Source organism: Chinchilla lanigera, unplaced genomic scaffold (assembly GCF_000276665.1).
Source record: "Chinchilla lanigera isolate Chin_1 unplaced genomic scaffold, ChiLan1.0 scaffold00065, whole genome shotgun sequence".
Lineage (NCBI taxonomy): Eukaryota > Metazoa > Chordata > Mammalia > Rodentia > Chinchillidae > Chinchilla > Chinchilla lanigera.
The window spans coordinates 3,117,036-3,143,233 of NW_004955466.1; the positions used below are offsets into that span (position 1 = coordinate 3,117,036).

The 26,198-nt window shown below is 35.7% G+C and overlaps 1 protein-coding gene across 10 annotated transcripts in view; it reads right to left on the bottom strand.

The window, feature by feature from the left end:
* Positions 1-26,198, bottom strand: part of Gphn (gephyrin) — a 508,902-nt gene that overhangs the window by 99,562 nt on the left and 383,142 nt on the right. For all 10 annotated transcript variants that reach the window (XM_005399100.2, XM_005399099.2, XM_005399098.2 and 7 more), the window contains 2 exons: positions 23,136-23,273; positions 3,457-3,549 (listed from right to left, as the gene is read on the bottom strand). In XM_005399100.2, coding sequence (XP_005399157.1) covers positions 3,457-3,549; positions 23,136-23,273 — 231 coding nt within the window. The remainder of the gene's footprint in view (positions 1-3,456; positions 3,550-23,135; positions 23,274-26,198) is intronic.

Here is a 26,198-nt window from a genome sequence, read left to right on the forward strand (position 1 = left end):
AATTAGACCCCCAAATAAAAGATCCAATAAAAAAGTGGGCATCTAAAATGAATAGACACCTCTCAGATGAAGAAGTACAGCCAAGAAATACATAAAAATGTTCAACATTGCTGGTCATTTGGAGAAATGAAATTAAAACAACAATGAAATTCCATCTCACTCCAGAAAGAACAGTTACCACTCACCAAGAAATCAACTAATAACAAATGCTGGCAAAGGCTGCTGGGGATGGGGGAGGAGCCTTCCTCATTGTTGGTGGGAGCACAAATTGATACAAGTGCTACAGAAATCAACAGGGAGATATTTCAATATGGAAATATTTCAAAAAAGTAAAAGTAGAAATTCCACTTGACCCTGTTGTTCATCTTCTAGGTATCTTCCTGAAAGAGTTAAAGATACTATATTACAGTGATACACACATATCCATGTTTACAGCAGCACAATTCATAATTTTAAACCATTGTTGAAATCTTGGAAGCAGCGTCTATGTCCATCAATAGATGAATGAATAAAGAAAATGTGGTATTTATACATAATGGAGTACTACTCTGAAATAAAGGATATACAAGTCGTTTAGAGGAAGAGGGTTGCAATTTGAGACTGTAATGTTCCATGAAGTAAGTCAGACACACAAGTTTAAATATCACTTGTTTTCTCTTATATGAGAAACTTAATATATAAAGTTCAGGATAAAAGACAGTTAATTAGGAAAAAAGTGAAAAAAGTTACCGTAATCCAGCATTTACAATGTATCTAAAAGTATACCTCAGTTTAGTATAACTGTCTTATGTGGTTTTTGTTCTATTAATCTGGTTGTTAATCTGTATTCATGATAATTAACTTTATAAACACATAAATAAATGAATCAGAAAACTATATTGTGAGTCCTATAAAAAACTTGTTTTAACAACTGTGCCCTTTTATCAGTGACCAATAAACACTGCAATATACTGACAAGCTGGGATGTGGTAGGTGGGAAAGTGGGCAAGAAAGAAAAGGGGAGCAGATCAGAAAGATGGGTATTCACTTGAGATTTCTTTTTGTGAGGGTGAGAAATAACTAAAAATAACACCATTCTGAAAAAAGAGAGTAAGTAAGGTACTGAATGGTAATTGCACATAAAAATTTCTTTGACAGATTGTAGAGTAGCAGACAGGCTCTTTTATGGCTCATGGGGGTTAATTTTTTGGCAATGAAAAAAGGGCAATGACTACTTTTTTCTATTCAGTTGCTGCTGCCTCAAGTAAAAACCACAGAACAACATTCTCTTTAGAGTAACTGCATGAAAATAATTATTTTCCCACTCTCTTCTACTTTATATCCTCAGACTGTAAAAAACAGACTTTCTTGTCTCTATTATTTCATTTTTTTAGTTGTTTCAGGCTAAAAGCAAGAATTCTTTGTCATGTTATAGTAATAATCTTATGTGGCCACAAACTGTAAGATCAAAACAGAATTTGCTTTTTACACAGGGACAGGAAAGATGAAGAACCAGTGAAGCCATCGGAGGAATAAAACAATTTTCTCTCTGGAAAATACTCATTCTTATGGGCGCTAGACAACCAATCTGGAAGAAAAAAATTTAGAAGCCACAAAGGATTTGTTATTTATGTTTTGGCTTTGCCAGTTTCAGAGGTACTCTAATCTAGTGGCATCAAGATAAATGAGGCACACTGGAAATACATCTCCTGCAAAAGAATACACTAGGGGAAATTAAAGCACAAGATCAACCTCCCTATCGTTTCACTTACAGAATATGTAACAATTCAGATAATTTGTATCTTCTTTTCAGAAATGGTCTAAGAAAATCTGTCTATAATAATAGTTATTATTGTTAAATATAAAAATACCCAGCTACATACTGAGTGCTCTTTCTTCCTGTGCCAGGTACTATTTTAATGCTTTCGATAGTTTTATTTAATCCTCACACTAACTTGGTAGGATATTATTATAAATATCACCACTTTTCAGAAGAAAAAACTGAGCTCAAAAACTTTTAGTGATTTGCTCAAGTTATAGGGATGGAGTTACTACTAGAATCTGATCACTCCGACTTTTCTAAAGCCTGTGTGTAGTCTCTGCTACACTGCCCCCAACATAAAAAAAAAAGTGCTAAAATTAAAAAGAAGAGAAAAAAGATAGTGCTAAGAAGCAGTAAGGGAATATAAAGGAGATTAATGAATGTATTAATTACAAGAAAAAATATTTTAATGGCTAGATGTAATTAAAAAAAATAACTCAGATTCTATAAGTGGTATTAAAAAAGGAACTGATTAACTTGGTTTAAATATTATACAATGCACACATGAATCAAAACATTACATGGCGCTCCATTAATATTTATAATTTTTATGTTTCAGTTAAAAAAATCAATTAAAAACTGCCCTCTAAACTTACCCTGATAAAGTAAGAAATTTTTAAAAAAGATATTTCTTTGCTATCAACCTGGAGTTAATAACAGTGAATTATACTATGTCCCAAAAAATTGTATGTAGATATTAACTGTTCTTATCACAAAAAATAAGTATGTAAGGTAATGCATATGTTAATTAGCTCAACTGAACCACTCCATCATGTATATGTATTTCAAAATATGTTGCATACAGAAAACTAAAGTAAGGCAAAATAACCCAATAACAGTTTCTAAAAATTTAGTTGCATTTTTATCTTGGATTCTTAGACTGCACTTCAGGAAGGAAAATGCTACTGAGTATTTCTCTCAAGCTTCATGCAATCTCGGGCAGCTGTGAGGAGACGAACTGCTAGTGCCATCTGAGGCTCCAGAGCTCTGGAAGAAGGTCTCTTCCAACGAGAATTAGAGCATTCCCTCTTGCTTGCTTTTCATGAAGCTCTTTGCTGATAAATATTTAAGTGTAAAGCAAGAGAACAGACTGCCTCACTTAATCCCTGTGTTTGGTATCTGCTTATTTTTCTGGGTGCGTGTAGAAGTTTTCCACCAAGAATATCTGCTGTCTGACAAGTGCAGGACCTATAAGAATAAATTATAGCTGGGCATGGTGGTGCACTCCTATAATTCCAGCACTTGAGAGACAGGCAGGAAGATCACCATGAGTTTGCGGCCAGCCTAGTTACACGATGGGACCGTATCTCAAAACCAAACCAAACCAAACCACACCACACCAAACCAAACCAAACCAAACCAAACCAAACCAAACCAAACCAAACCAAACCAAACCAAACCAAATCAACCCCCTAAAAGGGAATAAATTATAATAACAGTGTTTTCATTTGATTCCTGTATATTGATATTTACTACCAAGTTTTAATGAAGATGTGTCAGAAAATATATAGGTATAGTTAGCACAGTTATCTGTGAATGAAGTTGTTCTGACAATCACAGGGCAAATAGATGTAGTAATAATTGGGTGTCTGGGTTGAGTCAAAAATTTTTAAGCAAATAGAGTGTGGTGATACATCAGAAAACCAAAAATTTACCTCGGACAGCATAGCCATCTTTTACTGACGCTGGGAAGGGGGGTAGGTTGTCTTTTGCGTATACATCTTGAGCAAGGACTCGCCCCATTCCATCTGAAAGGCAAGAAGGACATGTAAATATTGAGTAAGCTGGCAGTTATAACTAGATGGGCATGAGTTCTTGTCTGACACAGACTGCAAGTGGGCTCAGTCTGAGCTTCTGATTTCTGTCTCAAGGAATAGAAGACAGAGAGAAAAGATGCATCTTGGTGCCTAAAACAAAACATTACAATTTGGACAGTTCATAGTAATACTTGAAGCAATTATCTTAGTATGAATTACCACACAGTCAACAAGGATGTTTTCAGTTGGTGTCATTAATCTTTTAACAACCCAAATATGATTTTCTTTAAAAGGAAAGTCGAATCTTAAATATTTTCATATCCATTGACCCAGTAATTTTCCCTTTAGAAATGTGTCCTAAGAAAATAGATTAATCTTTATGCACATGTTTACTTCAGAGTCACTTACATTAGTTAAAAGTGGAAAGAAATAAAAAGATCTATAAGTATTTACATAAGCAATGGTCTATCCTTGTGATAAAACACTATATAGGATGAAGCAATATTCATGAAGGATATTCATGGACAAAAAAATTCTTAAAATATATATTTTTAAAACATGCAAAGTTGCTCTTGTAGTGTTAAATCTCAAATATATTGTGTATGTGTATATGTCAGTAGAAAAGACAAAAAAAATAAAGCATTTGCTCTTTTAGAATGTTAGAATTATGTATAATTTTTATTCTTTTTGTTAAACTTTTCTGAAAATTTTGAAGTTTCCACAAAGAGCATGTGTCATTTTTATTATCGAAAACTTTTTTCTTCCTTAAAAAGAGAAAAGCAAAGAAAAGGAATAAGCTTCCCAAGATTCCACTTTAATTCTACCACTTGATTGTGGCTTCATTAACCTAAATAACTTAGTAGCAATAAGAAGAGCACCAGCGACCAAGGGTGTTAAGTGAGTATTGAAATGAAGTCATGACCAGTTCCTGACATCCTCCAATGAGAACACGTCTTTATTATTAATTTAAAAGAAATAAAACAAAAATAAATAGGAGGTAGAAAAAGAAGAGTGGAAGGAAAAAAATCAGGCCAGTATTACAGGAGTGATCTACATGTAAATTTATAAAATTGTGTAATTTATAAAATTCCATTGTTTCCATAGCTGGGTAAGTGAATTTGTATTTTTGTGTTTGGACCATTTTAGCAACCTATAAGTGTTTAAAAAAACAATACTTACAGATCTTGTACTTTCTAATCCTAGTGCACACAAGTAATTACAGGGATTTTAAAACCTTTTATTCTGATCCATAGTGGTAATAGTATCAAAACATGCTAGACTTTTTCTCATTTCTGTGCTTTTGCAGATAATGTGTTGGGAGGAATGCCTTTTTCTTTTTCCCTTTCTCCTTCTGGTAAGTCTCATGCATCCTCCAAAGCTCAGCTCAGATGTCTTCTCTTTTTTTCCCTCTCTTACTAAAGTAAAGTAATTCATTGACTAGTTTATTCATTCATTTATTAAACACTGGAAAGCTACTGTATACCGGACAACAAGGATGAAAATACCAATACGACCTGGCTGATGTCCTCAAGGAATTCATGTGTATAGAGCATATCAGAAAGAAGAGAAATACAGACATGATTATAAGATAGGATGATATGGGTAGTCATGGACATATGTACAGGATGTGGGAAACAATACAGATGATTACCTAGCCAAGACTTTCCAGAACAGGTAGAAAATCTTCCAATGTACGGTAACACCTGACCTGAGTTTTCAAGGGAAAGTCAGCCCCAGGTAGGAGGGGGGAGCATTTTAGATAAATGAAACAGGATCAAAGGAGTTTAAATAAAATCTTGTAAAAATGGGAATCCAATAAGGGAATTTTGAACAGACTTCAAAAGTAACTTATCAGAGGGGTGTAGATCTCTTGAAAGATAGTAAGGTCTGTTTTAGGAATATCTGTAGTGAAAGAATGGTTAGGAGGGACTGTGTTTACTCTCAATTCTGAGAACATTTATATCCATCTGTTATTTTACACTTTTTACATTGTACTACAGTTGTTCATGGAATTGATTTTTCCATCAGACTGTGATTCCTTGTTGCTATATCACCTGTATGCCAGTGTTCGGTGCATAAAAAGTATTCAGTAAATATGTACCAAAGAAGTCAATGAATGAGCGTATTAACAATTATGACTAGGGAATATCAGGTAGGTAGAGAAAAATGTCTTAACAATAAAATATAAGCAACTTCACCCAAAGGATATATAAAACAGGGAAGTATACCTTTCTAATTAACCTCTAGTCTCATTACTTTCCATGTAGACCCCTTTGGTCAAGTAATTTTTTCCTTCTTTTTGAGACAGGGTCTCACTATGCATTTCAGGCCAGAGATATAGCTCAGTGGCATAAGTGCCTGCCTGGCAAGCGCAAGGTCCTGAGTTCCATTTCCGGTACCAAAAAAAACCCCAAACCCCCCTCAAAACCAAAAAACTATGCAGTTCAGGCTGGCTTTGAACTCACTATGTAGCCTAGGCTGGCTTTGAACTCCCAGTGATCCTCCTGCCTAACCCTCCCAAGTGCGGGGATTACAGGTATATGCCACTATGCTTGGCTTTTATTTTCCTTTTTGCTAACAAAAGGAAATCATATATTTCAAGACTTCATTCAAAATAGTAATCAAAATTGATTATTGCCACTCTGATTTTTTTTAAGTACTAGGGATCCAATTTAGGGGTGCACTACCACTAAGGTACATCCCCAGACTGACGTCCAGTCTGCTAAATTGCCCTAATGTCTTTAAACTTGTATCATCTTGCCTCAGTCTCCTAAGTAACGAGAATTGCCACTGCACCTGGATACTCATGTAGATAGCCAATAATCTATTTAATTTATAATATTAGTTATCAGTTAGCAATCATTTACAAACTTGAGATGTAAGATCTCAATTTGTTGTCTGTGAGACCGTATGTGTTTGGTTTCTCTATCTTTTGAGTAAGAAAAACTAGATTTATTTCTGTCATCTGTGTCTATTTAAAATATAAAAAAAGATAAAATAGACATTAATGTTTATGGATGGAAAGACTTCATACTGTCAATTCTGTACTATCCAAAGCAGTGTACCAATTCAGTATAATCCCTATCAAAATTCCAAAGACATTTTTAAAGAAATAAAACAATCAGGGTTGAGGATATAACTCAGTGGCACAGCATCTGCCTGGTAAGCACAAGGTCCTCAGTTCAATTTCTGGTACCAAATAACAAAAAAAAAAAAAAAAAGGAAAAGAAAACAAATAAAAGAATTATCCTAAAATTCATACAGAATGTCAAAGGTCCTTGGATAGTGAAACTGATTTTTGAAAAAGGATAAAGTTGGAGGACTCATATTTCCTGATTTGAAAACATAGAAAAAAGCTACAGGAATCAGAACTGTGTGGTACAGGCATGAAGACATACATATAGACCAATAGAGCAGAACACGGAGCCCAGAAATAAAGCTTAGCATCTATGATCATATGATCTTTGATAAGGGTTCCAATATCACTTAATTGGTAAAGGACAGCTTCTGTGACAAGTATCATTGGGAGAACTGCATGCCACATGTAAAAATATCAAATGTAACTCTTACATTGTACTACATATAAAAACTAACTCAGCATGAATTAATGACCTAAAGCAAAGACCTAAAACTATAAACTTTCTAGAAGAAAATGGGAAATGTTTATCACATTCAGTTTAGTAATAGTTTCTTGGATATCACACCACAAACATAAGCAACTAAGGCAAAGATAGACAAGTAGGGCCATATCAAACGAACCTTTTGTTCATCAAAGAACACAACGAACAGATTGAAAAAACAGCCTTTTGAATGGGACAATACAATTGTAATCCATGTACCTGATAAAGGATTAATATCCAGAATATATAAGGAGTTTGTTACGGTTTAGATAAAATGTCTCCAAAGTCTTATGTGCTGAGAGGTGGGTCTTTCAGAAGGTGAATGAAGCATGGGAGCACTATACACTATACTCATCAATGGATTAATCCACTGATGATAGCGGAATGTGCTGGTTAAGAGGTAGGGCCCGGTCATAAGAGGTGAGTCACTGGGCTGTAACACGGAAGGGTATAATCTTTTATTCAACTCCTTCCTTCTCTCTCTTCTTCTTGGCTGCTGTCTCGGTTATTTTTCTCTTGTTGTGGGGACAAAATACCTGATACCCAAAAGCAAGGAAGGAAAGGTCTATTTAGTTTACAGTTTGTGGAGGTTTCAGTCCATACTGGGCTGATTCCAAGACAGAGTGGCACATGGCAGAAGGCAAATGTTTATGGCAGTGGAACACAGCAAAAACAACAAGAGCAAAAGGAGGAATGGTGGCAAGCAGTCTTTTTCCCTCCCTTACATTGTATGCAAACTACCTGCCCCAGGGTGGGTGTAGCACTCACATCCATAATCCCAACATTTGACAGTGAATCAATCATAAACTCGAGAAGCCCACCCTATGACTGCATGAGGCTTTAGGGGGACATCCAGACACAAACCATAACAGTTGCCATGAGCTGAGCAGCCTGCTTCTACCATACTTTTTTATCATGCTGCTTCCGATTGGAGACAGTCAACTGTGGACTGAACCCTCCGAAATAGTGAGCCAAAATAATGTCTTCCTCCTTTAAGTTGAAAAATGTTAGCTATTTTGTCCTAGTGATGGGAAAGTATACAACCACACAGTTTTTATAACTCAACAGCAAAAAAATAAAATCACCCAATTAAAACATGGGCAAAGGACCCAAATAGACAAAGATGATTTATAAATAGTCAATAAAGATATGAAAATATGTTCAACAATTCCACCGCTGATCACATATTCAAAATAATGAAGAGCAAGGTCTTGAAGAGATATTTGTATATCCATATTAATAGAAATAACATTCACAACAGTCAAGAGGTAAGAGCAATTCAGAGGTCCATTGATAGATGAATGAATACACAAAACATGAAATAGACATACAAAGGAGAATTTAAAATTATTCAGCCTTAAAAGGAAGGATGTCATATCACATGCTATAATCTGGATAATATTGAGGACATTATGGTAAGTGGAATAAGTAAATCACAAAAAGACAAATTCTTTGTGATTCACTTATGTGAGGTAGCTAAGAAGATCAAATTAATGGGACCAGAAAGTAGAATGTGGTTACTAGGTCCCAGAGAAAAAGTAAATGAGTAGGTATTTAATGGGTGTAGAGTTTTAGATTTACAAGATGAAAAGTTCTGGAGATCTATTTTACAGTGATGATAACAGGTTAAACAATCATTAGTGAACTGTACACTTAAAATGGTTAACATGGCATGTTTTATGTTATGGGTATTTATTTATTTATTTATTTATTTATTTAGGTACTAGGAAATGAACTCACGACCTCACACTTGTTGCTGAGCTATATCCTGGCCCTGTTACGGGTTTTAAAAACACTATAATATGGATAAATCCTAAAAATATTGTGCTAAGTTAAATAAATCAGTCACAAAGGACCAAATAATAATTATTCCATTTATAAGGAAAGTCCAGAATATACTACAAAGACAATTTTAAAACTTATAACTATATGACACTGGATTCAAGAATGGGCCAAAACAGACCAGCTGGTTCCCATAATTAGAAAATAACAAAACTCAACTAGCCTTGGCATTCCAACACCAGCTGCAGCTTGTAAGATAAGTATAACTCAGCTGGACAGTGCATCTTGTTAACTTGTTTCAAAGACTTATCACCTAAAGACAGATCCAGCTCAGACTGAGACAATGACTGATTCTCCCTGCTCAGCCTAGCCCTAACCTCCTTGTTATATGATAGTAACCTCCCAATTAACTTGCTTAGAATAAGTCTGCCTAGCAGACTTACAACAAAACAATATGTAACCAACTGTAGAATATCCTGTCATGTGCGTTTTGAACTTCCTTCTAACAACCTATATAAGTGATTGTTTAACCCCAAGATAAGGCTGATGATTTGGAACTGATATTCCCATCAGTTCACTAGTGTAAATAAAGCTGTTTGCCTTCCAAAATTCCTCAGTGCTGCATGTCTTCTGATAGGGTTCTGATTTATGTGCAACAATATAAAGTAAACTAGTGTTTGTTTAGTATTACAGTGTGTGTCTGTGTGGGGATCAGAGAATAAAAAGATGGTAAGTAAAAGGATAGTTTCGTGTGTGCACGTGGAAATCTAAGATTGTGGTGGAGGTTCATACATCTCTGAATATACTAAAACATTTGCATTTGTGTAGTTTAAATGAGTAAACTGTATGGTATATAAATTGTATCTTGATAAAACTATTGCTTTCTTAAGCAAAGACAGGATATTTTTAAAAAACATTTTCTCACTTGAACATAACTATATTTGGAAAAATCCTACTTGCAGCACACACCTTACAGCTGGTTTTTACAGGCCTTCTTCAAATGAGAAAAACGTTCATCTGGAAAGAAATTCATCATTCTTAGTTAAGACTATTAATATAGGTTTTAAAAAAATATATATATATATATTCAACTTGTGTTAAATATTGGGGTTGCTATCTTTAAGCTAGATTAGATTCCTACTGGATTAATTCTGCTTTTGGAGTTGTTATTGAGCTAACATACTAGTAGAGATTAAGTTCTTATCAAAGAGAAAAGCTTGCCTGCTTCAAGTTTTGGTCTAAAAGTTTAAGGGAAGGGAAAAAATTGGAGATAAATACATAATCTAGTGTAAGAGATCCCAACTAGTGGCAGATACAGCAGAATTGAAGGAACAGAAGCAACTGTATTCATGTCTCTTAGTTTAGGACTGAACAGAGAGCTCTTCTGTGATGTCAATGTTAGATTTATTTCAATATCTGATTAGATTATCCATTTGAGAATGTCGAGTTTGTAGCTGCTGCAAATTACTTCACCACATGAGACAGTGTAACACACACACACACACACACACACACACATAGATTCTTACATAGATTTTAAACCATCTTTTTCCTTTCCCCACAGGTGGACTCTAAGTATTAGTGTTAAACAAATTTTCAGCAATTGATTAGAAAGGCAGTCTCAGTCTTCAAACCTACATGGGAACTAGGAAGCCTAACTTCCCACCTGAATATTATATCTTAAAGTTAGCCTTCAGTAGAGAAAAAATAGTGAGCAGCTGAAGCAGTGGTAACCAAAGGACTTACTAAAAGATGTAATTTCAGGAAAACATGAGCAAAATTCCTTTCCCCTAGTTGCCTCATTCTAATAAGAACCCCACCTATAGTAGGCAAAACACAGTTGCCTCAGTGTGCAATTAGTATAACTAACTAACACGATTGCTTAGGAACATTTGGTAGTGGGAGTTTGTAGCTCTTCACAGACTGCAGTGAGCATTCATTTTGCTGAAAGTCAGGCTGTGTGCCAAGAAGCTGAGGCCATACTTTCAGAGTGTGAAGAGAAAAGTCTATTCTGTTCTACTTTCCTTCACACACTGTACTCCCTAAATTCTTTTTTTTTTTTTTTGGTTTTTCTCCGGTACCAGGAACTGAACTCACGACCTTGCGCTTGCCAGGCAGGCGCTTTGCCGCTGAGCTAAATCCCCAGCCCCTGTACTCCCTAAATTCTATAAATATTTTCTTCAATTTGCTGGAGATGAAGATCATACAAAAAATATGTGTATTTACAAATTGTATAGAGTACTATGACATGCACATGTCACAGCAGGGTTGGAGCTTCTATGGGAATTTAATGCCTAGGCTAATTTCAGCAGCGGTAGAGCCTCGGAGATAACGCTAGCCATGGGAAACTGCTGCAAATAACACACAAAGTTTCTCTGGCGTGCTCAGTGCTCACGTCCCACTGACAGGCCACCAACTTGTCGGGGTAGCACAGGGTACCCGATTCGGAGGTTAAGGTCTCCTTTGCTGGAACTCTATATATTAATTATAGTTCTTCCGTAAGTCAGGTATGTGAAATAATACAATAAAATTCCTATGCTCATAAAATACATAGTTCTTTCAAAGTGTTAGTGTGTTATGTATTTATACTTCTCCACTTAAGGATACTTATCACCTGCCAAGGTGATGACTAAGGGAAACCATTACAGGTCTTATGTTATAAAATATAACTTATGCACTGTTACAGAATTATTGAATATTATAAATGTTATGACTATCAGAAATGATTAACTCATGATTTAGATGTAATAGAATTGGTAATTTTCTTAAATTGAGTAGTTTTTATGTTTATTTTATTACCACAATTTACATCTGTGTTCTATATTTTCATTTCTATATATGAAATATTAAGTTTTTAAAATAATAACTATAGAAAGTGTAATAATTTAAAAAGTATCTAAAACGCTCTTGAGGTCACAGAAAATGCTTCAATTGACAGCAAGAATTTGCTCTTTTTCAGTACTAAAAGATGGGAATCTTGCCATAACTAGGTTAAATGAATAGAATATTACTGGTAAATGAGAATTTGTTGTTATTTGGTACAAACAAAAACCCAAAGTATTCATTCTGTAGTTTGAGCAATTAAAATTCTTCTTCAATGGTGATCTCTCAATCACTGACCTGTAACTGCCATATGCTCCACAGACGGAAAGTATCTTCTGACTGTAATTTCCATAATTTTGAAGCATGTGGTGCAATACAGTATTCTACAAATAATTCCTAAGTGTTCCAACACTGATTGTTCCTGTTAGCATAGTTAGAACAATGGGGCTGAGGAAACGACTCCCTTCCATCCATTTCAACTTGGACAGCACCCTAGGGCCATCCTTTCATTGTCCCGAGAGGCAGAACATAACAAAAACCCGGGAATCTTTGAAACTCTAGGAGAGAGCACATGTACATTGATTCTCTGGGCTTAAACTTCAGTCACCTTTACCCTATTCGAATCTGTTTAAGGGTTTATAAATATTCACTATATCTCATGCATGTAAGTAAGATCAGAGTGAATTCTGGGACAGGCATGTGCCTTAAAAGTCCGAGATGACTCAGCAGCCCTATCATCACTCCTGTAAATTTTACCTAAAGATGCTGTGGGAGGCACCTGGGTTGGGTGCATATCCTTTAAATTCAGGAAGCCTGATTTATTTGTGTGCAGGGCTTTTGACTTTCCTGTTGTCCCAGCATGACTTTTGTGTTCATGCCATATTTTTTGTTGGCATGGACTTGCCCTGAGCATATCTTCCCTTAATCTTCAATATACATAGTAGCTTTTCAGGTGCTGTCAGGTATGCACTTTGCAATTCTTTGCCTGTTGTACACAGACCCTGGGGTCCAACTGTTGGATATCCCTGTGGTAATAGTATACTAGGATATTATTATAGCTATTTAAAAAGGTCCTATCTTAGAAATTTTCATCATTGCAAGAATATGGGATTTTGATGCTATTCCTTCCTAGGCAATTTCTATTTTATTTCCACTTTTTTTTGTTTGTTTTTCTCCCGCTACCAGGAATCGAACTCATGACCTTGCACTTGCCAGGCAGGCGCTTTGCCGCTGAGCTAAATCCCCAGCCCTTTTTCTTTCCACTTTAATGCAACAATTTTTCATTCTTATGTTTTGAATTCTAACTTTATGCTATTAATATAGATTATGGCACTTTAAAACAGATCTTGAACAAAAAATTGCTTAATAAATTATGCCCAGTAAGACATGTATAATAAAGTTGTAAATACATAATAAGGTATTTAAAAAGAATGGAAAAACTGAGACATATTTAAAAACTGTACTTTGTTTTAATCACAGATATATTCAATTAAAACTGTGTAGTAAAAATCCTATTGAGAACCAGGCATGGTGGTACATGCCTGTAATCCTAGCACTCAGGAGGCTGAGGCAGGAGGATCACTGAGAGTTCAAGGCCATTCTCAGCTATATAGTGAATTCAAGGCAGCCTGAACTACTTGCTGAAACTCTGTGTCAAAAAAAATATATTCTATTGAAAAATTGATTCCCCTTTACTTTTTTGATTGAACAGGAATTATGTTCTATCAAAATGATTAAAGTGAGATATATTTATAATAGGCTTCCTTTTTAAAAAAACAAGGCTATATATGGAAATATACAATGGTATACACAGAAGGACATGTGGAACCGGAAGACTAGTCTACCCGGTTGTGATATATGACAATTACATCAAGGTTACAGGCCTGGTTCCTATGGGATTAAGTTAATCTTACTTATTATATAACTACAAAAATAACCTACACAAAGAAATGAATACCACAGTAAAGTACACAAGTGGTATTCAGAGTAGTGGGGGCAGAGGCATCTGAAAGCACACATACAGAGGTCTGACTGGTGATACAATTTTTGGATACAAAAACATTAGTTACTTACAGGTATAAGTACACATACACATGACAAACAAATATACAGTAGTCTCCTCTTATCTGCAGTTTTGCTTTTCACAGTTCAGTTACCTGTGGTCAACCATGGGCTGAAAATATTAAATGAAAAATTGAAAACATAAATAGTTCACAAGATTTAAACTGCGTTTTGCCTACTATAGGTGGGGTTCTTATTAGAATGGGGCAACTAGGGGAAAGGAGTTTTGCTCACGTTTTCCTGAAATTACATCTTTGAGTAAGTCCTTCGGTTGTACGGTTCCGGGCAGTATGCAATCTTGCGGTATCCCACTGTCCCATCTGGGATGTGAATCATCCCTTTTCCCTGCATGTTCACAGTGGATATACCATCTGTCCAGTAGTCACTTGGCAGCCATCTGTGTAATCAGATCAACTACCTAGGTATTGCAGAGCTTGTATTCAAGTACTATTCATTTTACTTAGCAATGGCCCCAAAGCACAAAAGGAATGATACAAAAAAGGAACCAGGGCATACAACATGGAAGACCGATTAACTCTGGTACTGGCAATACACAAGAACCTTTATGAAGAAATACAGCACCTAAGAATTGATACTACCGGTGGTTTTAGGCATTCACAAGGGGTTGGAACATATCCCATATCTCTGGTGGATAAGGGGGGACTACTGTGTGAAGACATTTAATGAGATATTCATAGTCACATAATGCAGGGAGAAATATAAAAATCATATGCAGAGGTAAAGAAAAATGAGATGTATATATTTAAGAGATATAATGAAGTTCATGAACTACAGAAATAAAAATGTCTGAAAGGAATTATAAATGAGTTCAAGTGGTCGTTTTCATGAAAAAATCTGAACTACTGACAGTATAGACTAATAGTCCAGGAGATACTTGTAAGTTAAAATTTTACTAGATTGGGGGTATAAACTGGAAGCAATAATTTGATAATAAAAGTAGATGCTTTCACTTGAACTATTAGAAAAATTATCTCAATTTTTGGTCCATTTTTGTAAAATTTAAATGTGGATAAGCAGAAAGACAATGGAAAACTACTGTTTTTCTAATGAGACAGGGAGCACATGCCTGAATGATGTGGGTGGGTAGAATGTAAATTTGACTAAATCAAAATGCATATAGTATCCAGAGACTATTAGTGAGAACCAACAAATGTAGCTAAGCCAGAAAGTTCTAGCTTTGATTCTATAACAAGTGCTTATCACAGGGTTATGATCTATGTAGGGAGAATCGAGGGAAGGAAATCAGTTACTAACTTCCAAATATGGCTGCTTAATGGAAGTCAAATTATTCATATATGTATATTTTTCTTTAGTAGTATCCCCCAATAACCTTACATTGATGGATATTATTTCTATTTTACATAAGAAGGAGGTAAGACTCAGAAGGATTATGCAACTTGTCCAAAGTCACTCAGCTAGTAAAATGTAGAGCAAAGTACAGAGTATATAATAACAAAGCTTCTTCCAGTACAATTTGATTCCTTTGTCCTTATTCTCTGACAGCCCCTGCATAATCAGGAAGAATTAAAGAACTCCCAGCACAATTTATGAACCACCTTTGGTGAGTATTTCCTTCTGTATAGAATCAGGAGGCTTCAAATTGCTTCTGGAGGGCAGGGAATTTCTGCTTAAGATAACTGCCATTTTCAGACACTAGCTACAAGTCAGAGAGAGGATCATGGGCTTCTGTGCTGTGGGGTCAGTATATTAAAGGAGATACTTCACTGCTTAAATTGAATTCCAACAGCAGTATTTAAAGGTTCCTCCACTAGAACTGAGGAAGCTTTTTGTGAAAAAACAACCCAGGTTTTTGATCATGTGATCTTAAATAGGAAGTCATAGTGCTTGTAATATATGATAAAGTTCCAAACAAAGTGGATCCTTTCTATGGAAAACTCATAGTTTTGTGCTGTTCACTGAAAAAGATTGGGAATTTCAGGGAATGATGCCAGAATATTTTAACTTGCTATAGAGTAGCTGCTACCATATCAGGTGTAAAGTTGTAATTATTCATGTCATACATTTTACCAGTAAAGAAGATGAATCATAAGTGTTAGTCTTATAAATATTATCATCCATTATTATGGCAGATGTGCCTTTTCCAAGAAACCAAAGGAAAGCTATTTATACCAGTGGAGGATTTGCTCCTTACAAGCTGTGCTTGCAAACAGGGACCAAAAATAGTAGATATACAAAGGACAGATGAGAGACAACAGAAGATTCATCTATAATTAAAGTGGACTAAACAACAACAAAAAAACCCAATTTATACATATATACACATCTAGGAACTTGGTTGAGATAAGTACATTTCATATTGATCTGAGAAGCAATGTGCTATATTGAAATGGACATCAGCCTGGGAATTAATTCTTCATTCTAATTGTTTAAGCAACTATTTTTTCTAAGAACATTATCACAGCTCTTTAGTCCTGCATTTCCTCATCTTTAATGAAAGAAAGACTACTTGATCTCCAAGTTATGCTCTTACTATTGCAAGTATTTCACGTACATTACTTTATGACTTTCACAAAAAACACATCCAGCATTTTTGTACATGTTATATTTTTACTTTTCTAGGCTTACTGTTATACTTTCGGAGACACACAAAAAATTATTTTAGAAATGCCACAGCTCCAAACTGGCTCATAGGTTAGTGATTTTGGAATTCCCTTACAAAACACAGGCTTTCATTTAAGAGCTTCTTGAATTTTAAGTGTCAGCATTTGCAGAGGCCAAAATATTTGAGATTTCAGTGAACCATGAAGGCCTTTAAGTTCCCCATAAATACTATGTCTACTCATGGATTAATGGATAAAATTAAATAGCTTTTCTTTTTTTTTGAGACAAGTTCTCACTAGGTAGCCCAGGCTGCCCTTGAACTCACTATGGAGCCCAGGATGGCCTCAAACTCACAGCGATTCTTCTGCCTCAGCCTCCTGAGTACTGGAATTACAGGCATGCACCACCATGCCCAGCAAAATTAAATAGTTTAGAAGTACATCTAACTGAAATAAAAATGAACTTTGAAGGCTTGCTTATTAAAATGCAAACATACTTGGTAAGTAAAACATTTGAAAATACAGTAAGAATAAGTTTCTAATTCTTTTTTCTGGAGAGAATTTTCTTTCCTTTAGTAAGAAAATTATGTCATATTTTATTTATGACAATCAAATCTATAGTGATTTGCACATAGAGCACTTGCTTTTTTTTTTTTTTTTTTTGGTTTTTCTCCAGTACCGGGAACCGAACTCACGACCTTGAGCTTGCCAGACAGACGCTTTTGCCGCTAAGCTAAATCCCCAGCCCTAGCACTTGCTTTTTTATGCTCGTGTTATTTATCAGGGCATTCACAATTGATAGTCAAAAAATATGGTCAGTCATTCTATCATAGAATATATGAATGCAAGGAAAGGGTAGTTAATCAGCTAGAGAAAGAACAGGGAAAGGCAGAAATAGACAGGAATTAATGGAAGAGAAATTCCTTAAGATTGATCTTTTTTTTGAGAAGGGTCTCTACGTTGCCAAGGTTGGCCTCAAAATCATGATCCTCCTGTCTTAGGCTCCTGTCTTAAGTAGCTGGGACTACAGTTGTATGCCACTGTGCTCAGTTTAAACTTGATATGTAGTAGTTAGCCAGGCAGAAAAGTAGATAAAATTTCAAGCAAAAGTTAATATAAGCAAAGGTTTAGAGATAAGAGAAAATACGACGTAAGAAATCACATGTCAGGTTTGGGACGAAGCAATTTTTTCCCCTTAAATTCATTTTTAAAAATTTTATGAAGAAATAAAATATTTCATAATGAAATAATAAGAATAACAACAGATAATACACTCTATAACAAGAGCCAAAAAAGAGTACAAAAAAAAGTTGTGTGATAAGATCTCTGAGATTATATTTTGAGACACAGGCGCGCGATATAGAGCAAAAGCGCGCTGAAAACACAATATAGAGCACACGCGGCGCCAAAATATACAAAACTCTTACCTCAGCCTCCCAAGTGCTGGGATTACAGGCATGGGCCACCATGCCCAACTTCTTTGTTGCTTTTTTATAAGAATCTTTTTGGTTTATGTCTTATACTCTGAGAAGCAAGTCTTTACAATAAGGAAGTAAGAGAAAAAACTGATATGAAAAATTGCAGATTTTAGAGAAAGAAAAGCTTTATATGATGTGTCACAGAGTTTGACTTATCTTCAGGTTGTTGTCACCTTCACACTGCTGAGGTATGAAGACTGCAGGGAGCCTTCATAACAAATTTACCATTTGAACAGAGTACCATCAAATTAGAGAAAGGATAGGGAGGAAGTTAACTGGAGGGAGGCTGTTACAATAATCCAGGAAGTTAATAATAAAGACTTGAATGGAAACAATAGTAATGGGGATGGAGAACAAGGGACACATTCAAAAGGATGTAGAAGAAATACACAGAGGCAGAGAAAGTAAGTTTAGTATTCATCATGCTAAATTTACCAGAGCAGATATGTAATGCATAGGGTGCCTGAGTTTGGAGATCAGGTAAGGTCTGGGCAGTGACACAGATTTCAAAAGGAGGAGGTAGGTGGTATCTGAAACCACTGGCATGTATAGGGTTGTGTACAGTGAAAGTACAAGATGTGAAAAGGGGAAAGAAAAAAGCTAAAGAAAGCTTAATTCAAAGGATTAATAGAAGAAGGCAAGCCTGCACAAGAGCTAATAAAGAAGACAAGTACCACATTGTTTACCTCTCTCTCTCTCTCTCTTTTGCATTAGACTGTGAGATCCATGAGGCGGGAACTTTATTTTTATTCATTTTTGTATATACAGAACTTAAAACAGTATCTCTTACTGGATGCTTAATACTTTCTGAGCAAACTGAATATGTTTTTCATATGATGTTGTTTTCCAAACACCCAACCTAAAGTGTCTAGGAAGTCTAATTATAAATACTGTTTTTTACTAAAAATTGAGTTTGATCCAACAGAGGCTGAATGTAAACATCATTATTATTTTTCATCATTGGTAGGAACCCTTGCCAAAGAAGTTAACCATCCTTGAAGAATTTGCTTACATATGAGTAATGACTGCTCTCATGAACAAATGAAGGAGAAACAAGCACATAAAGGGAAAAGAAAATATACCTGAAAAATGAAATAGCCATTTCCAAGTCTTATTTTTTTTTGCTTAAAAGGACTGGAATTTCTGTCTAAATCTGGCTTGGAATATCTTTTTCTAAGGGGCAACATCTCTGAAATTACAAGAGACCAGAGATGGCTAATTTGTTTTTATAATAAGTATTTAAAAATTTTAAACTTAACTTTACATTCATATTTTCTATAAATAAATTGGTTTACATTGGTAAAAATATCTATATATTCTGAATTTAATAATAAAGAAAATAGTTTCATTAAAGTTGATTTTTAAAATAACATGGTTAATTTTTGACAAATTTCCCAGTCTAGTGAATTTTCTAATTTTTATTTTATTAAGAGGTTAAAGCAAAAAGAAAAAGTTTAAGCTGAATAATACAGGCTTAGAAAGAATGCGAGTCAAAGATGTAGGATAAGTAGAAGTTATAAAAACTATTTTTGTATAAGTAGGGTGAGGGACCACAGAGCTAAAATATGGCATGCAGTATTTTACTAAGTTTAGGTCTTTTAATATAATTTGCTGCGCTAGCTACCATTATTTTTAAGTTTTGATGCTGAAAGAAGAGTGCTATCATGTAGTAAGAAAAATAACATTAAGTATTGTTGCCTAAATCCTGTTCCTTTTATGCTATTCTGAGTTACCTTGCAGAAAAATCAGTGTGTTTGTACAGATGCTTTCTAATGTTCACTATAGTCTGAATATTTTATGCTTCTACAAAAAAAGTCCTGTACTTATAAAATTAAATCTTCTGTGCTGTTTCCATATGTGTTACAAAACTAAGAAACTATATTCTATTCAGACTGCATTAAATATAACTTCTTTTTTGAGGGAATTGACCACAAGTGTTACTGGCTTAAAGTTCTCCTCAGAAGTCTGGTCTGCTGAGATTCAATGTCTGTAACTTTTACAGTGAAATGTTGGAAATGGAAGTTTTTGATCAAAAACTAAAATCACAGGGAGTACAACTGTTATACTTCGGATATTGGATGGTCCAGAAAAGCCCAAGTATATCTAAGGTGACCCTAGAGGGAGGTGCTGTGAACTTTTAAGAGGAGTGACTCTGTTGGGAGGGCCTTAGGTCATCAAAGGTATGCCTTTGGGAGTGTGGGACCCTAGTCTCTTCCGGTCTCCTCTCTTCTTTCTTTTCTGTCTTTCTCTTCCCCTTCTATGTCTCCCCCTTCTTTTTGCTTGTTGGCTGATGAGGTCAGTGGTTTGTTTCACCATGTGTTCTGACTGTGATGTGCTGCTTCACCAGAGGTCTGACGTATGGGTCTACTTGATTATGGACTGGTTATGATATTTCACTATAGGAATGGAAAGCTCACTAACACAGAAAATTGGTACTGAAAAGTGGGGTTCTTGCTGTAACTATACCTGATGATAAGCAAGATCCTTTGGAATTCGTTTAAAAGATAGGTGTTGAAGAGTCTGGAGGAACAGGCTACAGAAAGCCTAAAATGTCATAAGTGGAGCTTAATGAGCAATTCTGGTAAGGATTCAGAAGACCAGAATGCTGATAGAAATGTGGACAGTAAAGGCTACATGGATGAGGTTTCATATGGAAAGGCAGATTCCACTGAGAATTGGACTAGAGGCCATTCTTGTTATGCCATAGCACGGAATTTGCATACATTTTGTCTAGTCTCTGATAGTACATTTTTGGGAGGCTGAGCTTAATGGTCATGGACTAGTTACTTGTTAGCTTCTAGATAATAGGAAAGATATAAGAGTATCTCAGAAGCCTGTCCATTCTTTATAGGTTAAAGATATAGAAATACACATTTGTTTCAAAGACTTTTATGAGTAGAATCATTTCAGAAAAGAGCCTTGAGATGCCTGTGAACCCATGACTGACTAAGGACTGAATTTCCCACATTCAGCCAACAAAGCCTTCAGAGGCTGCTGCAGCCATGGCTCAAACCAACTCAAGTATGACTTCTGATGGCGGCAGACCCTGGCTGGTCCACATGATGCTGGTTTTCAAGCATGCAGAATGCAAGAGTTCCATAACTCAGGCAGGTGGCTTCCACCAAGATTTCAGTGGAAAGTCTGAGAAGCCAGGTAGTATGTTGTAGGAGTGAAGTCTCTGCAATGAGTGGTGTGTAGGAAAGTTATGAGAGTGAAGCCAAATCTCGAAACCAAGGGAGGCAGAAATACCAGCAGTGTAAAATGCTCATCAGGGGGAGTGAAAGGCAACATGCAGAACCACGCCAAGAAAATGGCCACATGGGCTGCAAGCAACAAGGCCATGGGGCAGGACTGCCCAAACCCTTGGGAACCCACAAATCACTAAAGTGTGCCCTGGGTGTCAGACACGTTACTACAGAATTTAATATTTACCCTGATGGGCTGGGCCCTCCTTACTTTTTTCCTATTCCCCAACTTGGGAACAGGAGATGTTTATCCTGTGCCCAGTGGCATGCTAGGGGAGGATGGAAGGGATGGCCTGCCCCTGGTGGCACAGTTTCTGGGCAGGATTATTAGTCAGAAGGAAAATTATACTGTAACAATTTACTTAATTTTAACACAGCCAATATTGAAATATATTGACATATTAATGTTTTTCTCTCTACATCCTTTAATTTTCTACTTAAATAGGCTAACATATTTAGAAATGTTAGAGGGTGGGAAATTAAAGGACTGCTTCGAGCAGTGTGAACTCTAGCTATGGTACTGCCTATACTTGTCCTGCCATTGTGTCCTGGACATACGTTTTGTTTTTAGAAGGGCTTATTACATGGAGTTTGCCTTCAGTCTTGGAGGAGACTGACAACTTGAGCTTTTGAATAATTCTGGAGCAGTAAGACTTTGAGATGGAAAGAATGCTCATGTACTATGAGATAAAAATAAATCTTTGAGGGCTGGGGGCAGAGCTATAGTTTGGGTACTGACTGTTCCCCAAAGACTCACACATGACGGGCTTAGTTCCCAGAGTAGCACTGGTGGGGTGTGCTGTGGAGCTCTAGGAGGAGGGGACTTGTAGGAGTCCCTTAGGTCCTTGGGGTTAAGCCCATTAAGGGATTGTGAGACCCCAGCCTTCCTTTTTTCCTTTTTTTGCTTGTTGGCTCATGAGGTGAGTGGATAGTTCCACCACATGCTCTTGCTGTCATGTGCTGCCTCACTGGAGGGTCACAGTCAGGGGGTCGCTCAATCACAATAGAACCTCCAAAAACACGAAGCAAGATAAAGTTTTCTATTTATAAGTTGGTTACCTCAGGTATTTCGTTAATAGTGATGGAAGTGATGACTAATACAATCGCCCTTCCATTATCTTTTCATAAACTGCTCTCAGTGTGCTACTAGACTAAAAGCAGAAAAAGAAAAAAAAAAAGGGAGAAGACAGATGATGCAAATAAAGTGAGAGCACACTGATTACTTAGTGGTCTATGGATAAGCTAGTGTATTTTTCATACGTTATATTTAAATACAGAGGCTCACTGACTTACACTGGGGTATATCCTAATAAGTCCACTGTAAGTTGAAAACATTGTTAAGTCAAAGTGCACTTAACGTACCTAAGCTACTGAGCGTTATAGTTTAGACAAACTTACCCTGATAACTGTGTGGCTGACTAGGAGCTGCCTTCCAGAATATAAGACAGTGTCATACCACATTTGCTAGTGGAGGAAAAGATCAAAGTGCAAAATTTGAAGTATTGTTTTACTGAGTACATATTGCTTTTATATCATCACAAAGTTGAAAAATTCCAAATCAAATCTTTGTAAGTCAGAGACTGGCTATATGTATTTTCTACAACGGGTAAAGATAACTACAAGATACAGAAGGTATATTCCATTTCTGAAAGAAAAGGCAACATGTAGATTCAGAGTTAATTATTTTCCTCACAGAGATGACAGCCCCCTCTTTAGTCTAGGTACCAGTCTTCTGAATCAGAAACACTGCTGATTTCCCCTATTTTTTTTTTTTTTTTATGAAAAGGGAGCTTTATGTTGTTATACTTCACATGCTGTTAAAGCCAATCCTTTGGTTGAACAGAAATAAGAAACAAAAAGAATGATTAAAATTGTGACAATGGTTAACAGTATTTCTCTTTAAGGAAAACTCTGCCTTCATGTTATGTGAACTTTACTTGGAAAAAAATTAAACAAAAAAAGAGCAAAAGGCAAATATGATAGTACCTCGGTAATTGATGATTTCTGTCCCAAGCACCGGCGTCATCTCCAGGACTGTGATAAAGGCTTTGTCCATAGATGTCAGAGGAAAAGGAGACATGCGGTGTCTTCTAGCCACCTTGGTGATATCAACAGCACTGTGACCTAAACAGGGAGATAATTAATCAAGAATATGATGCTGAAACACTGATCAAAAAGTGGGAATGACATATAACTATCAATAACTCCCAACTGAAGTGTCCTGAAATAAATATTATTAGGTAATTTATTTCTCCTGATTCCAAAACATAGCCTGCTCTGGTAAGACATTAAATCAAGTTATCAATAGTATATTCTGTGCCAAAAAGTGGTGAAATGTAATGATACTGCATAGTGTTTTTTGACTGTTTTCTATGTGTAAGGGACTGTACTAAATTAACTCATCAATCTTCAAAACAATCTATGGTGAGGCACCATAGGGTTTAGAGATGAGGAAAGAGTGGCTTAGAGAAGCTATGGATCTGCCTAAATCACAGAGCTAGTAACAGAAGAATCAAGGCTCAAACCTAGGTATACTTGGCTTCAGAGTTCATGTCCTCAACTTTAATTTTACTATACTAAACTTTAATAAGATAGTAAAATGAAGTTCCCAAATGTAAATTTAACTGGGATTTTATAGGAAATTTTCTCTCCTCTGTAAGTAAGTCATGAGAAAAATCATCATTTAGCTATCTACACCCTGTGTGACATCATCTAGTTCCATGGCATTAATATCACCCAAATATTAAAACTGTTAATTTTATATCTCCAGTATGAATCTCTACCTTCAACTCTAAGTTTGTGTCATTTATTGTTCAGTAGACAATATACTTCCAGACTTGTAATCATCCAACATGTATTTGGATGTGTAACAGGCAACTCAAACCTAAAATGTCCAAAATTATAGGTCTAGATTCCCCAACTCTCCCATTCTATCCATATGGTATCTTATTTTCTTGCAGTTCTCATCTTAGTAAACAACGAACTACTCCATTTTCCCAGTTATTAGGTCCAAATCTTGGAGACATCCCTGAATCTTCTCTTCTTTGTCAGAACCATACCTAAACTACCTTTGAAATCCACATAGAATCTAATCATTATTCACCACTTCTCTGGTTACCACAACAGTTGAAATCGTTACTTCTATCCTGAGAAATTTAGTATCTCCTAATTGTGCTTTCCACTTCTACCCTATAATTTATAAACCACACAGCAGTTGTAGTGAAACTTTCCAAAGACTTCCTTTTTCACTTACAGTGAAATATTTGCAAGAGCTTATTAGGCCCAACACATTTTTGCTTCAAGGATCTTCTCTCCTAGCATTCATTCCTCATCACTGTGCTCCAGCCATACTCGTTTGCTCCTTTTTACTGATAATGTTAATTCTGTCCTCAGAGGCTTTATACTTGCTGTTTTCTCTCTCAGAACATTCTCCAAATGTTATAGCCCTAGCCATCTCTCATTTTGTTTCAGGTATCTGCTCAAAAATCACCTCATCAGAGAGGCCTTTGTTGAAAACCTTATATGTAATAATTCCTACCATACTTGCACTATACCCTTATGTGTGAATGACTTGGCCTTCCCTTGAAACCTTATAAGCGAATAGCCCAAATGGTTAACAGATAAAGAGTAAATGTAAAGACTGCTGCTTGGCTGTGCTAACTGCTGCCTCCACTCCTTCTTCCCTAGCTCTCTGTGTAGTAGGGAGTGGCACTATGATACAATTCTGGCCAGTGGGATATAAGAAGACACGCCTAGGGAAGGATTCTTATTAACAAGTAAAAAAATAAAAGAGACAAATCCTCAATAGAAAAAAAAAACTTTTGCCTTTCTACCTGCAACATGGATGAATATGAGTGGTGTGGTAGCCATTTTTCAACTATGATGACACAATCCCACACAGTAATGGTAACATGAGGAGAAAGAATCAAACACCTTAATGAAATACTGAGCTGCTAGATAAGCCTTTGGCTATTTCTAGACCTTTGATATATGAGATAAACAAGCTAGCGCCTTTTAAGACTACTTTATAATGCTTATATGTATATGTCCCTCCAAAGACTATAGTTTCTGATAACTACATCTTATTAAATTCAGCATTTCTACCACAGTCCCAGAAGTTGCTACAGACATGTTCGCTGAATTGACTTAAGACATAGGGTTTCTGTTCTAAGACTAGTAACATCATCTGGCACCTCTCTCTCAAAACATATGACTAATGTTCTGAATAATAACATATGAATAATAATCTGAACATGACATTTTTCCATACAGACTATCAAAATCACAAAAATTTAAAGCTTGAAGGAAATTATTTAGTGCTGCTTTGAGTAACATTTTCTATTCAAAATTGTAGGTAAACACTTAAAAAAGGATTATGTGCAAGTTATCACTCAAAATTAAAATGTGAATTTATTTATAATTCATTTTCATTGAGGTCTGGGCCTGGTCAATCAAATGTCACAAATGCAATGTCACAATCAGTGTAAATGGAGAGAATAATACTCCTGCTTTCTATTCAGCTATATAGGTCTCAGATCTGATCTTTCTGTTAATGCTGTACTTAATGGTATAAATTATGTATAATATTATAAAAACTGTTCATTTTAAATATGTTCAGTTCCTCATATTTTAGTTCCTTTATTTTTTAGTTATATAGGGTTTGTCTTTGAAATATACGCTGTTATAGAAAAGAAACTTTTCTTATTAAGCAACAAGTTTGGTTATTGGTGCCACACACGTCCATCAACAAATATTTATGAGCTAGGCATAATTAGGGAGTTAGAATACAGATTAATATATACCCTTTCATGAAGACAATTACAGCCCAGAAAACAGAAAAGATGTGCAAATAAATAAATAAAGCAAGCAAGCAAGCAAGCAAGCAAATGGAAGTAAAGTACCTAGTGTTCTCTAACTACAGAGACTGGTAGTTCTTGTTCTTTTGTGTTTAAATTGCAGTGTGGATAACTTCGAGTGAAAAAAAAAACTTCCCCAATTCTAAGATCCTTTCATATCTTTATTTATAATTTCTTCTAGCACTTACCACTC